Below are 16,070 nucleotides of genomic sequence, written 5' to 3'. Positions count from 1 at the left end.
TAAAACACATTTTCCGTCCAATTCGCGTTAATTTAAGTCGCGATAATTTCAAAGACCTTAAAATAGGGGAGCGTTTATTTCCTATAATAAGCTACAACCTGCTGACTCGGTGTATGGAATTTAATTTTGAGGTTGATTATCTATTTATAAACTCACTCTTGACCAATCATGGTGTAGCTCGTGAGCTGTTAACTTAATTATTACCCGTGGTTTTTGGCATGTCCATCCACAACCATTGGAGCAACATATAAGACCAAGTTCGCGATCGCATTCCGGAAGTCCAGGACCACATTCCATAACACAAGTACCAGCCCCCAATGGCGGAGGACACCTGTCGTAGGGCTCCTGCCAAAAAGCTGCATGAGAAAAACAGTTAAGGTTCTACTGATTACTGTTCTACTGATTATTTCTAATGTTTCAGAGACTTAAAAGTAATTGCGCGCGTGTTCAACCCGATTTAAGCGAGGTTACATAAGCACGATTTACCGCGATTTCTTGCACGATATACAAATTTAGGATAATCGTGTTAAGTGTTATACTCTGTAAGTTTCGAACAATTTTAAAAAGTCGCGGCCACGGTACCTCACCGATTTGGCTGAAATTTTGCATGTAATCATGATTTGGGGTCCTTAGTAAGAAATGGATGTTTTAAAGTTCTATAAATTGTTACTTTGGAAATTATGGAGACAGCCATTTTCGATCGGCTTCGAGAGCTAGCAAATATGGCGGATCGAAGGACTTCTTGTTACTCTATCTCCGAGCCTAACATAACATTTTAATAAAACCATTTGCACCACCTTAAAGAGCTATCTTTTTTCTTTCGTTCTGTATCGAACATTTGCTGAAACGAAAAGTTTGGATTTTGAACGAGCAAGATGCTGTACGGTACTTCCAGAATGATTTTTCGACTCATAAATTTACAGTATATCGAAAGACCGATATCTCCCATGTTATGTCGATTGAGAACTTGGCATTTAACAGACATGAAGAGTTTTTATAGATGATTTAATACTAGAAATAAAAAAATGGGCAACTCTATTTGGAAAAGAGAAAACAATTTAACAAGTTGCTGTACTTTGCGGTATGATGCAACCATCAACATGAACGTCGTGGTACCATGTGGAGACAAAGCGTTGACATTTTCGTCTTCTTCGAAAAAAATGTAAGCAAATTTTGTTTTCAAACAACGATTTAGTACCCTAAATAAAGAGGAAAAATCGTTTGAATAATTTTGTGGAAGGCTCTCGATCACTGCTTTGATTTAACTGATATAAACAAAGAACGGCCTCGAAACAGTTCTGTATCAATATGCCCAAAGGAAGCCGCACACCTATTTTATTTTGCATTTCAAGCCGATTAAACTATTCATAAAGCGACAAAACAGCAAAATATTCTTATAATATGGATCTGAATAACGTGAAAGATTATGATCTGCCCCAAATTAAATATGCAACATGAAGTTACATTATATCTTCGTCACGTAATACATTCGAACGTTGTTACTTTGCTAAAATAATTCAAAGCTGGACTTACCTTGTGTTTAACTAAGGCATTCCAATATCAACAGTTCTCCCTCCAGTTATTTTAAGTTAAGTTGAAGCTTGGTATATTTCTGTGTTTTTGGACGGAATATCTCGAGCGACACTAAATAAATAAACTGCACTTGAAATGAACAATTTTAGCAATGGCTAAGGGTGGAGGGGTGGGGGTAGAAATGCCCGCTGTCGAACAGTAGATAAGCTGTTCGTGCACAACGAACTCACCGAACGAAAGGGAAAATATCAGAAAGAACCTTATCTTTTATCTTTGTTTAATGAAACTATATATTTTGCCAAGAATCGCGCATAGGTTTTATAATTCGAACACAACATCAATACAACAAACAAACAAGATTTGGGACACAATCAACATCCAGGGGCTTATCCTGAAATTTTTTATTAGCAGGGGGTGGGCCACTATTCTACCCCCGCATTGAGGTCTTATAATTAACTTAATGGCGGAGCATCTCCTCACCAGCCACCATTAGCGGTTGCACAACCATGGTTTAAAAAAGATGAAAACTATGAGCTACCACTAACAGTACTAATACACGTGCGTGAGAGAAGTGTAGTTTGGGACCGGTCATAAAGTTCAGGGGGGAGGGGAATGGGCTATGAATTTTTTCTTTTTAAGTACTGATTTTCAGTGGCCCACCCCCGAATTATTTGACACAATTGGGGCGGCCCACCCCTGGAGTGGCACAGACAAACCTAGTGGCCCACCCCCACCCCTCCCCCGCCAACCAAATCAGTAGTGTAGATAGGTACAAAGGGAACATTAGCTTACCACTTTAGTCAAAATCTCCAAAAAGTTATCGAGATCGAAAGTTTGAATCATGTCAGTATTAGAATCCTGAAATGCTATCTTAGACATTCTGGTAGAATTTTTGTACTGTTTTAGATGAACTTTTTACAGTTCAAAGGGATACTAATAGTTGGTGGTTTTGAGTTAATGATTTTTGTACAAAGCAAAGTCAAGAGCCCATGGCAAAGTAGAGGGGTCCAGGAGAATGCTCCCCCGGGAAAATTCAGATTTTTAGAAACTCAGAAATACTATTTTAGGCATTCTGGTAGAATATTTGTACCATTGTAGAAGTAGTCTCTGCAGTTTAAAGGGATAACAATAGTTGGTGGTTTTGAGTTAATGATGTTTGGACATGGCAAATTAGGGGGTCTGGGGGAATGTTCGACGGGAAAATTTAGATTTTTAGCACCTCAGAAACGCTGTTTTAGGCATCCTGATAGAATGTTTGCACTTTTATAGATGCTGTTTTATGAATAATTTAACCATGACCCACCCCAAATGCAGTGCATTATTTTTCCTGACCCACCCTTTTTGACATGTTGAAAAATAGTGGCCCACCCCCAATTTTTCATAGTTCACCCCCCTTTGTACTTTATGACCGTTCCCTTATCACTGTTGATGCAAGAATTTCAGTGTCAGGCAAGTGTCATGTCTGTTGAGGGGGGCTTTCGGAAACCCGGACTTTCCCCCCTGGATCCGCCACTAACATCTTACGCTATCTATTGGGCGTATAAAAGTGCCCTAAGGTAAAACGATATGTAACACGAAGAACCGTTTATTATATTTAATAGGGATGAGACCTTTTGAACATTAAGCGCCCAATTCCAATACGCATCCTTATACTGATAAGCGCCCCTGTCCCTGCTGTCATGAGCGCCCTATTCTAAAAGGCATACCTTTTCCTATAAGCAACCTCAATGCTAAAAGTGCCCTATTCTGATATAATAGTATTATATGTTATTTTCATTAGGGGGTGGAGGTGAGGGGCACAACTCGTGGCCTCCTATCTTTTCAGTTATTACAGTTTTACGGCGAGGAAGGGATAGAGAAGCTAGAAGGATAGGACACGGGCGATCCAAGCAATCGTGATTGCCCCAATCGCCGCAGACGTTGGCGATCGTCTGTGTAATTTCTCATATATAATCGCCCCGATCGCAAGACAACTTTTTTAAGGTGACAGAAGCGATTGAAACGATCAGGGCGATTATATGGGAACCAGCCTTTATGAGAGTACAAAACACACAGCTTACGAATGTTCTCGCTATCACCTGTCGTTTGTGTGCTTGTACAGTTTGAAGATCATTTCAGATTTCCCGTTTTTCGCCAACCAAAGAAACATTTTACGGTTAAAATAGTACAGCTCCGCCATTAAGTTAATTATAAGACCTCAAGTGGTGCTTGACGTGTTTTTATTGAAGAAATTCATACACTTTTTGTAAAAGGAATTTGTAAAACAAAACACTCTGATGACGCGACCAAAGCAAGAAAATGTCTCCAAGCCAATCAAAAGCCGCGAACGAGAAATGTTTCAATGCAATTGGTTACTAGTTCACACAAAAGAAATTCTAAAAATCATATATTCTCTTGTAAACTGATTTAAACAATAATAAAAAATATAATGAATAATTGGGGCACGTTGTACCCCCTCCTTGCCATAGTTCCAACAAGTCTGAACCATCGAATGGCCCGCTGGGCCTTTTTCTGTGCAGCAGGTATTCTCATAAGTTTACAAAAGGTGCCACATTCTGGAAAGTGTCTTTATCGCAACAAGCTTCTTTTACTTTTTAGCGCCGTTATATTTTATTTGGTTTTCATGCTGTCATGTGTCGTCATCAAAATTCTAAAACCCAGAAGTTTTTATCCTTCACTGGCTATTAGACTCCCTTAATATATATCTCGCTGACGGTGTTTAGCTCGATAGCATTCGCCGTCTTTAAGATAGTGAATTTCGAATTCAGTTTCAGAGTTTCACACCGCCAGAAGGCTGTCACGTTTTCTAAAAGAAAATGCCTTATCCTGCGATTTTTAACAATCTGATCTGTTGATGTTTTGCGAGAAGTGTTTATGTAAATGTTTACTTATTCATGGGGGTGATTTGACCACCCTTTGTAGCAGAATTTAATGCCAAATGAAACATTTTGACGGATAACTCGAGAACGGAATAACGTACAGACCTGAACCTTGGACAAGTAGTTTATATAGTAGTTTTCTAAAACCTATAATATTCCTGATTTTTTTCCTCAAAAGTATTGGATTAATTTTTACGCGGCGTGACAGTGCCGTGACAGTGAAAACCACTTATAAGCGTTTCTAGTCCAATAAGCGCCCATATTCTAATAGGCATCCCAATTCTGATAAACGCCCCTGTTCCAATAGATGCTACTCTTTCAATGAAAACTACTATTCCAATAAGCTCCATTTTTATATGACTGAATCCTCGCGCGGGCAAGATGAAGCGAATCCTTTGTTCTGATTGGCTACGCTAGCATCCAAGATGGGCGTATCTTGCCCGCTTGAGATTTCCCGCGTCGGTCCCGCGAGAAGAATGTCTCTTTTTGGCCATGTAATAAATCCTTTATTGATCAGGCATTTTTTGTCAAGATGGCTACATGGATATCGGCGTCGTCTCTTTTTGCGTTTTTATTGACCCCGACTTCGTCTCGGTCCATAAAAGAAAAATGCAAAACGGAACTTGGGCAATATCCAGTCAGCTTGACTTCACGCTTGGTCAATAACACTTCCAATGAACACACCTATTCCAGTTATCGCTTCCTATATTCCAAAAAGGTGCCCGCCCTTTTTTCTTCCGATGAGGGCGTTCCTATTCCAGTTCCAATAAGCACCCCCCCCCCCCCCTTATCTAGTGCATGTTTACAGCGCACCTGTTCCAATTAGTACTTATACTGTAATAAGCGACTCTATTCCAATAAGGTGAGATGAGCTCCCTTCCTCCCTTGTTCTAATGAAAGGGGAAAGTCGGAGTGAAAGCTGGCCCTTACTGTTTCCATTAGGGTAGGGAGCAAAAACTATTTGTCCCTTTATTTGCTAGCTGAGCCACCATTTGAACGTTATTTTCTAAAATGAACAGAATTATAAATATTTAAGAGTAATAATTAGTACATGTTCATCAATGAAGTGATCTATCGTTTTTATACAACTTCAGAAAAAATGTACAAGGTAGTGGAATTAACAACTTCGTACATGCTTCGCCAAATATTGTCAACTTTTAACCTCGTGCTTTTCTCAGAAAATTCAACGCTAAAAAACGATCGTGAATATTAACTGCATTCAAACGTTCGAGCTCAAATTTTTAATTCCATGTAATATTTTATGAGGTTACAAAAACTACTAGCATTTCGTTTGCACCGTGGGAAATTTCCAAAGTTTTCACAGACGTGATATAATTGAATTAACATTGCGGTTTGCCAAGGATGTCAGTTTCACAGAGCATTGATCGAAATCTTAAACTTAATTCGTCCCTTCTGTTGCTTTGTGATCTATAATCGAAATGCGGAAGCAAAGCGAGGTTTAAATGGTGCTTAGATTATCTGAGAGAGTGCTGATAGCTGTTGGAAAAGCCTAAAGGTGAGTCAAGCATTTAACTTATTGAATAACAACAGAAACTAGCAAAGTGTTTACTGCAAGTGACACTTCCAAAATGCTAATGGCGCCATAGGCCGGTATGATCCTAGGCCTATAAAAAACACGATTTTAATGTCCATCCTCATTTGTGTTTGTTTTGCGTAATTTTCTTTCGTTTGTTCGACGATTAAGCGCCTTTACTGGATATAAGGTAATGATCTTTATTCATTTCATCCGCAGAAGAGCGGCCATATTTCACTACTGACGTTCATAATGTATTTACTTTATTTCCATCAGTAAATCGAAGAAGTGATAATAACTCCTCTTTGAAATCATTACAACGACGCAAACTGTCTTTATTCAGCTAGAAATCACTATTTAGAAGTAATATTTCTGACACTTTATCAATCATCGAAGATAATTCAAATGCTTCTCCTCATTATTGTTGGTGTTGATGGTTTCACAATCGTCAAACCTTAGCAACTTGATAATTTTTTTAATTGCGTGCTATTGAAGTTGCCAATTTTTTTATTTCTTATATCGAATAAGCCATAAATAAGCTACATTTATGGAAAATGCTAAGTTCTCAATCGACATAACATGGGAGATATTGGTCTTTCGATAAACAGTAAATTCATAAGTCTTTAAAGCAACCTAGAGGTACACTACAACATTTTGCTCGTTAAAAACCAAAACGTTTCATTTCGACAAAATTTTCGGTACAGGACAAGAGTAAAAGAATGAATCTTTAAGAAGGTACTAATAGTTTTTGTCGAAAGCTCATGGTACGCTTGTAGGTAAAGTGACAAGTAGTCCTTCGTTCCGCCATATTGGTTCGCCTTCGGGGCCGATCAAAACAGGCCATGTTTATAATTCCCAAAGTAATAATTTAGAGAACTTAAAAATATCCAATCCGCAGTTAAGACCCCAAACCAAGACTACATGCAAAATTTCAGCCAAATCGGTGAGGTACCGTGGCCGGACCAAGTTCGAATTTTCCAGAGTACTACACTTAAATAATTACCGTCTCTTTTGTTTCTGAGAGAGGAACCCATCACTTCATCCTTAGTAAGAAGAAATAACGAAATTGGAATTGATTAAATTTTATGAAGGCAATAAACTTGAATGAATTAAATATTTATTGCAGCAACACATATAGAAAAAATAAGTGCAGCAAAATTGTTAACAAAAGTAGCACAATAAGAAGAGCAGGGTTATTATTCTATTTCACGAACAATTTTTTGGACATTTTCTCAGTGTCATTTACCAAACAGGGAAGTTAGAGAAAGGAATTACAGTATGTTTTGTAATTGGCTTAAGTTCACTTTTTTTGCGTACACTTACAAGGCTGACAAAAGGTGATCGAAATTACAAGATGCCATAATTTTCTACTTTACATTAAATGAACATCTTAATTATGAATTTATTATAGATTGTGTTTTTCCTAAAACTTTACAATATTACATTTTTTTGTCTAGTATACAAGTTGTATATCTATAGTCTGCATTTTGGGAAAATTAAATTCAAAATGTCTGAAATTTTCCCCTTGCAATGATATTTTTCTTACTAGTGGTGTTCACGGTTGAGATCGCCGGTCAGTGATCAGCATTGAGCGGTAGAAGTTTAAAAATTGATTTCTCTCATATTTTGTGCACTTATAGGTTTTAGATAAGAAGCCTGATGTTATTTGCTTCTGACAAAAACCTTTTAATTGCGTGAAAGATAAGAAAATCGATTTTCGATGTCGAAGTTTTAAAATGGGCAAATTTTAACCCAAAATTGGCTATCATAAACTCTCTCGTGTTGGCAAACAAAACCGCAGCGAAAAGCTTGGATGAATGTCTAAATGATAATTAAACGAGGACTAAGAAAATTTGAAGTTATTCCACATGTTGAATTATACTGTAGAGCACGAAATTTTCTTCTAGAAAAAGAAAAATTGTCTTTCTGTTGATATGAAGTGTAAAAAACTTCTCTGTGCGCTTTGTTCAGTATTGTAGTAATTCTACTTTTTCTTATAGGTGTACACGTAGCAGTTGCTATATATTGTTTTGGAGTATAGTGGCATTGTTCCTGTTGTTTGTTTTACTGTTGGGAAAATAGCAACTCCGAATTTCTTTCTTTAGAAAACAAAATGGCTTTTGGTTGGAACAAGCTATATCAGGTTTCTGTACTACCTAATAGCTATATATGGACACACAGTTAAAGAAGACAGCTTTTCAACTTCTTCAACGAAATCGAAAGCTCGAATCTTCCTGAACGTCATTTTTAACATGCAAAAGACGCAAAACACGCGATGTCTTAAAACCTACTTTTGTCCGTTATTGTTACAAAAAAAAATTATAAAAAGATGGAATGTTTTTTAATAAAAATATGCGTTTCAATGTCAACTGAAAATGAGTTAAAGGAAGGTATACTTACACTCAAAAGAGAAGATGCAATAAACAGCAACAAAACAGTAAACATGAAACGAATCATTGCTCAACTCTACAAGAAATCGGTGAGAACGAAATATAAATTAATGTGAGTAAAAAGGCGCATGGCAACAAATAAATCTTAAAAATTTGAGAAATTCTTATTACATATTTTGATATTAAAACTGTCCAACATACCTTACTGACACTGACTTTTGATAATCGTTGCTGGAATCTTCGTTTATCAAAATGAGGCTATGTACAACTGGAAGATGGGGACGTTTTTCTTAATTTTGAATCCTTTCGTGCATGCTAAGTGTCATGTCTCATTCAGTGTTATGTAAAGGAGGCAAACATTAACACAGCCTATATTAATACAGCTGAGTTTAGGATAAATATCATACTCTTTTTTAATTGCTTCTTCGAAATATTTGAATGATTCAACACGATTGAACCCAGAAGCGAGAAAATTTTGCGCACAAGCGGCAAAGAAAATATACATCAAAATTTTCTTATGGTTCTTAAATTCTTTAGCTCTGTTTATGATGTTTGTAGGAACATTGTAAAACATGCATGTATACTCTTTATTTAAACGCGGCTAGCTACAATCAATCCAAGTAAGCTGAAGGATATAAAAAGTATGATCAAATACGGTTTTACATGGAGGGTTTCTCATTTGCTAATGAAATTTGTCCTCCTCCTCTAAGTAAGAGAAATCGTTTTCCAGTATTTGTTGTCATTAACATACTTAAATAAACTCATTAACTTATTGTCGTGAGTATTGATAGCTTGTATAATCTTAACTGATACAATAGCAAATAAAGAAAAGGGAGTGAAAGTCGTGAGTCCATACGATATCAGGATTATCACAAAAACAGTAAATTTTTAGAAATGTTTCTGTTTTTAAAAGATAGAAATTGTTTCATGGTAACTGATCATTTTTGGAAAATATTAATTAATATTAATATTAATTAGTGATAACTAGATGATTGAGGCCCAGGCCAAACGTCGAACTTCACATGAGTCGAACCTAATGCAATTGACCAAAAACAATAGCTTTTACTGCTTGTGTTAATTAAGGTATTTGAAATTAACGCGACTTAAATGAACGCGAATTGAAGCAAAAATACTTCACAATAAAGGAAGTTAACGCAAAAGAGGGGGAAACATTTCAAAATGAAGGAAATTAACCCGACGTACACAAAGAAAAAAAACACTTTTTAAAAAACAGGAAAAGTTTATTTCAACACTAACGTAGGGGCTCTAAGTGAAGAAATCTGACCGCCTCGAGCGTTCTTCACAGTTTCAGTGATACCGGCAGTTTTCCACCCTAATGAAATTATGCCTTTTTCTAGAAGCCAGGAAGGTCTGGACTGTATCGAGAAATTGGGGCCAAAATAATGGATATTAAGGTCATGGAAATTAACGCTCCACTTAATTAACGGCTCGGAAATTAACGTAACGAAAATTAGCGCGACTTTAATAAACGCAAATTTTTGAAATTCGCGTTAATTTAATGACGCGTAATTTCCTATATTAAATAAGGTGATTTGCATTAGGTTCGACTCATGTGCCGAGAAAAACCGATAAATGGATAAAAAGCCTAGCAACCGACCAAGTTCCTCAATCGGAAATATCATTGACTTCCGGTAAATGCACAGATTTCAGCTTCATCGTTCTCGACTACTCGTGCGTATTTTGCCCACAAATCGATATTTTTATAAAAAAAAAGGAGCACTAAGAAACATGTTAAGAAAACAAAATCGGGGGAAACAAAGATCCTAATTTTTGCCATGACAAGTACCTTAACAGTTTCTTTACAGCTTAGCTTTCGGTAATAGTGCTCTTGTTTGAAGGTTAGTGTTAGGACAAGGGTATGTTTCTGATTAGTCTGATTAGGGTTAGGAAGTTAAGTCTGAAGTACGCATTTAACAACTATTCACTGAAGTGGAGGTGGCTGGTGGTGGATATTTACCACTAGCAACCGACACTAAGGTGAATAGTTGTTTTATATATACTCAGTGAAAATATAGCTCGAAAGGATGACTTTTGACTTGTTTATTACGTTAACGAGTACAGTTTTTGCGCGCAAGTTTCTCGGAGGTGAATAGTTAACAATTATTCCACGAGCGCGCTTTGGATTATGAGATGGTAGATGGCCAACGAGGTGCATAGCGCCGAGTTGGCTATAACGATCTCATATCTAACAAGAACGAGTGGAATAATTGTTTTATTAAAAACGCCCAAAGAATTGCAATATATCAACTCCCCAGCTGTTTTCGGTGACTCGTATCGGCTACCGTATTTGTGGTCAATGGTATACGAGCTCATATACCATCGCCTGTTAACCAATCAAAACGCAGGAATTGCAATATGCCATTGCTAGTTTTTAATAACAAAGGATATCCGGAGTTTGTGTAGCCAATCAGCGCGCGCCAAAAACGCTATCCACTGTTTGAGTATATAGTAGATATTTTTACCTCTATTTCGACAATAACACACAGTAAGTTACGTTTTTGTTTCAATTTATTGATTTCGATAACAGAGAAAAACAACTTTTCATAGAAACAACTATTTTGATATTGATTGATTACACTCTTTTCGTGTGATTTGTTATCAACTACTAAATAGCTTCAATATGATGAGCTGTGATGCATGAAGTTGGGAACCGGTTATCCCGCCATTCAAGGTTACCATCCACTAGGTATATCCTGGATAAACAAAACAACCATCAGTAAACAATTGTGTTACTGTTAAATTCTCTCTCAACATCTATCACTGGTTCAACAAGCTTAGCCTTCCTACTTTTTAGAACAGGATGATTAAATTTTTAATAAAATGATACTAAATTTGCCAAGCCGCACATTGTCAGCTTTATTATAAAATATATATTGATAACCGAGGTGCCTCCTCTTTAAGCCTGGTGGTTTGCTGGAGGTCTCCTCACACTACCAAAACTGTTCACTTGCTTTAATAATTATTATGTGGCAAATGATGATGATGTCGATGACGACGATGATGTTTTCTGTACACGCTTATAATAGCTATTAGTCATGTTGGGAGGAAGTAATATGTAGCACGTGGAAAACTTCCTAGTCTTAATTTAGAAGATCATACGAATTAAAAATACATTGATTGATTTGATTGATTGATTGATTGATTAATTGATTGATTGACTGACTGACTGACTGACTGTTTAATTCATTAATAAACTGATCGATTTTTTGCGAAGAAACAACTTGTCAGTGAAGTTTATATAGTTGTTTCGCTTTCATTTCATAAAAAAGTTACTGGCTCGAAATTTTTGTAACTCTTACACTGTTGATTTTGATCAGAAAAGAATAAATGAAAAAGAAAAAAAGGGGGACACGTAACCGTGAAACTATATGATCAGTTCAGCCAATAATAATAATTTTTGATTTTACTTGTAAAATGAGTTACAAATTATCCAAAATCTTTTTTGGGGGGGTGGGGGGGGGAGGTGATTTTGATTTTGATTCCTCGACAGCAGGTTGTACTTATATAACCTCTCTGTGCATGGAATTTAATTTTCCTTTTTCAAGGTTGATTATCCATTTATAAACCCACTCATGATCAATCAAGCTCTACCTCGCGTGTTGATAAATTAATTATTATAATTATTACCGGCAGTGGTTGAACGCATACATATCCACATCCATTGCTGCAGCATACTCGACCATCTGAGCAATCATGCACTCCAGCAAAACATTCGAAAGCAGCACAATTGCCAGGTAATAGCGGAGGACATCTGTCGTCGGTCCCTGGCAACGAAGCTGTATGAGAGAAACAGTTAAGAAACGTCCTACTGATCATTCCTAATGTTTCTGAGACTTAAATGGGCTTTGTCACCGATTTTACCAGATTTGTGAACGGACAAAATTTATATGTGTGTCGCAGGAGACCTAAAAATAATAGACCATTTTCATTAAAAATGACTATATTTGAGCACTGAAGCACATAACGGAGGCTTGGATGGAAATGGATTGCAACTTGAAAAATAAAGGCTTAACTTTTAAAAATGTTTAATAAATAAATAAATAAATAAATAAATAAATAAGCAATTGCGCGCGTATTCAATCCGATGTAAGCGAAGTTTACATAAGCACGTCTGAATGTTCCTAAGCTTTGCATTAGGCTATGCAAAAAAAAAAATGGAGACGTGGTGACTTTATGTTTAACATGTTGCACTTAATTCAAGCAATGGACGGGGGTCATTGTCTTATTTTTTCTCTTTAGCAAGATACGCTAGGGACGATGGAAGTGCATCTCATCAAGGGGGAATAATAATAATAATAATAATAATAATAATAATAATAATTAAAAATTTTGCTGAGCTATTCAGCTGGTTCAAAAAGAAATAAAATAATAATAATAATAATAATAATAATAATAATAAAAATTAAAAATTTTGCTGAGCTATTCAGCTGGTTCAAAAAGAAATAAAATAATAATAATAATAATAATAATAATAATAATAATAATAATAATAATGATAAGACTAAGACATTTCTGTGAGGAATTAACTCCGCCCTATTTTCAGTGACACAACTAGTGAAATGTTCTAAAATACCGCGATTTCATGCACGATATACAAATTTAGGATAATCGTGTTAAATAATTACCGACTCTTTTGTTCCTGAGAGAGGAACCCATCACTTCATCCTAAGGAAGGAGATATAACGAAATTGGAATTGATTAAACTTTATGAAAATAATAAACTAAAATGAATTAAATATTTAATTACAACAACACGTATAGAAAAATAAGTGCAACAAAATTGTTAAAAAAGTAGCACAGTAATAGAGTGGTACGGAGATTAAAAACTAATCGAGAGTTGTATAATGATGATTATTTCTATAAGACCAGGGTTAATATTCTATTTCACGAACAATTAATTTTACATTTTCTCAGTGTCACTAAAGAGGGGAAGTTAGAGAAAGAAATTAAACTTAACAGAAGCATTCAGCGGTAGAAGTTGAAAAATTGATTTCTCTTATTTTGCGCATTTATAGGTTTTTTTGACAAAAGCCTTTTAATTGCGTGAAAAAAAAGAATATATCGTTTCAGAGTCTCAAAACGGGCAAATTTTTACCCGAAATTGGTATCATATACTCCTCTCGCGCGTGCAAAAAAAGCAGCGATAAATTTGCATAAATGTGTTAATGATGATTAAACGAGGACTAAAAAATGGAGTTATTCCACATGTTGAATTATTCTGTAGAAAATGGCTATCAAATAAAATTTTGTGTGCATTGTAATTGATGGAGAGTGCCCAAACTTCTCTATGCAGTTTTGTTTAGTAGTGTAACAACTCTTGTAAACTTGAAATTCTACTTTTCTTCAGGTATACACGTAGAGGTTGCTATTGTTTGGAAGGATACGAGCATTGTTCCTATTGTTTGTTATGCTGTTGGCAAATTGGCGATTAGGACTTTCTTTTTTTTTCAAAATAAAAGGCTTTTTGCTGAAACAAACTATATCAGGTTTCTTTACTACCTAATAGCCATATATGGACAAACAGTGAATGAAATCAATTTTTCAATTTCTGCATCAAAAGCTCGGTTTTTCCTGGCCGTCATTCCTAATATGCAAAAGACGCAAAATAATTGATGTCTTGAAACCTATTTTGGCCGTTATTTTTTCCAAAAAATCGCGTTGGGCCCTATTAGAAACCGCAAAACCGAACAAAAAAATCATCAAAAACCGCAGTTAATTTCTTCCAAAACCGCCGAAAATCGCACACAAAAAATTCGAATTTTCAATGCCCTTACCTTAACCTTTTGACACCTGAAGATTTCTTTCTTAAAAATGGTTTTTTATACATTTTTGACTTTTTTGTTCAGTAATAAGCTACTACTTAACTAGCATTTTAAACAGGAAACCAAATGAGAAAAACCGAAAACCACGTCGAATACCAAATCCAAAAAACCGCTTGTAATTTTGCCGAAAACCGAAAACCAAATGCCAATAGAGGAAAATTCACAAACCGCTTCGATTCAGACACCAAAGCCGAAAAACCGCAGTTTTGGGGGGATGAAAACCGAAAATCGGATCTAAAAATGGCCAAAACCGCAAAACCGAAAACCCCAACGCCCCTCCTCATAAAATAAACGGCATGCAGTGCATGCAGAGGCGATGACGTTTTCCAAGGGGGTCTTAGCTAATTTTCAGGAAAAATTAACGTATACTAAATAAAAGTAGCTGACAATTTCTGTGTTGAATGATTGTTCAACAAAAAGTTGCGTTATTTTGTAGTGTGACATTTGATATACGATATTCAATACTTCTCGCGAGCGACACGCAAGGTCAAGCGTTTCCATTGTATTAGTAAATGTAGAGATGTGATCATGTCTGTTCACTGAATTCAATAAAACTCGCAAATACATCATTTGTCTCTTTCGTTCATACTTTGTATCAGTCCTTTCTAATTTTCCAGGAGTATTTTGCTTCGTGTTTTTTGCAGCGATATCTTGTTAACTCATTCGGTTCTATTGATCGGTCGATCGCAACAGAATCGAAACAGAAAGTGGTACAAATTCCGCCCACTGCCTCTGGCATAAGGCTTGACTGACGTCATCGCCTAAAAAGGAAACTTTTTTAAGAAAAATAAGTGTTTCAATGTCATCTGAAAGCAAAGGTATACTTACTCTCAAAAGAGAACACACAATAAACAGCGACACGACAGTGAACATAAAACGCTTCATCGTTCAACTCTACAAGAAATCAGCGAAAACATGGAAATTTAATACAAATTAATGTGAGTAAAAAGGCGCATAGAAACAGATAAAATGAGTCTTAAAAACTTGAGAATTCCTTTTAACATATTTTGATACCAAAGTTGTTCACCATACCTTACTGACACCTTTGATAATCGTTGCTAGACACTTCGTTGATCGAGGTGAGATTACAACTAAAGGATGAAAGAGATTTTTCTTAATTTTGAAGCCTTTAGTGCCACGTGTTTCTAAGTGTTATGTTAAGGAGGCAAACATTAACACAGCTTGGGCTAATACAGCTGAGTTTAAAATAAATGTTGTACTCATTTGAAAATAGCTTTTTTGTATTTGAATAATTCAACACGATTGAACACAGAAGCGAGACAATTTTGCTCACAAGCGGCAAAGAAAATATACAACACAACTTTCTTATGGTTCTTAAATTTTTAAATTCGTTAATATACATAGAGCTTCACGTTGTATTTAAGCTACCGCTCTTTTAGGTTGTGATGTTCGAAATTGTAGAAACAATTTTAGAACTGCATACATAATCTTAATTTAAACGCGTTTAGTTACAATCAATCCACAGTAAGCTAAAAAATATGAAAATCTATATAAATTCTGTTTTATATGAACGATTCTCAGTTGCTAATATAAAATGGGTCCTCATCACTTTAATTTCGCAACAGAAAGAAATCGTTTTCCAATATTTGTTGTAAATAAACTCAATTACTTATTGCCGTGAATATTGATAGCTCACATTATCTTTAGATACAATAGAAAGTACAATAGGCAGAGAGAAAGAGTCCAGGATTATATCATATCATGAAAATATTGACCAGAACCACATATTTTTAAAACAATTTCTTTTTTAAAAGAAAAAAATTGTGACTTGGTAATTGTTTTTTTCTTGTAATAATATTAGTTAGTACAGCTAGGTAATTAACAAAAAGAAACCTTTTTTAAATAAATAATATTTGTTTGATTTATATTT

The 16,070-nt window shown here is 35.6% G+C and overlaps 1 protein-coding gene across 4 annotated transcripts in view; it reads right to left on the bottom strand.

Annotated features, from left to right (window-relative positions):
* LOC144630009 (WAP four-disulfide core domain protein 18-like) overlaps nucleotides 1–15,304 on the bottom strand; it is a 59,129-nt gene extending 43,825 nt beyond the window's left edge. The window contains exons 1-4 of one of the 4 annotated variants that reach the window (XM_078488280.1): nucleotides 15,212–15,304; nucleotides 15,008–15,073; nucleotides 12,983–13,022; nucleotides 205–356 (exon numbers count right to left, since the gene is read on the bottom strand). In XM_078488280.1, the coding sequence (XP_078344406.1) occupies nucleotides 205–356; nucleotides 12,983–13,022; nucleotides 15,008–15,064 (249 nt within the window). In that variant the 5' untranslated portion in view covers nucleotides 15,065–15,073; nucleotides 15,212–15,304. Of the gene's footprint in view, nucleotides 1–204; nucleotides 357–6,949; nucleotides 6,990–8,346; nucleotides 8,472–12,982; nucleotides 13,023–15,007; nucleotides 15,074–15,211 lie in introns of those variants that run through there. The other 3 variants (XM_078488279.1, XM_078488282.1, XM_078488286.1) reach the window with 3 other exon arrangements.
* Nucleotides 15,305–16,070: the final 766 nt, after the last annotated feature.

The sequence above is a fragment of the Oculina patagonica genome, chromosome 11 (genome assembly GCF_052425735.1).
Source record: "Oculina patagonica isolate OP01 chromosome 11, crgOcupat, whole genome shotgun sequence".
Taxonomy (NCBI): Eukaryota; Metazoa; Cnidaria; class Anthozoa; order Scleractinia; family Oculinidae; genus Oculina; species Oculina patagonica.
The sequence above is the reverse complement of the archived record's forward strand: the minus strand, read 5'-3'. Positions and strand labels throughout refer to the sequence as shown.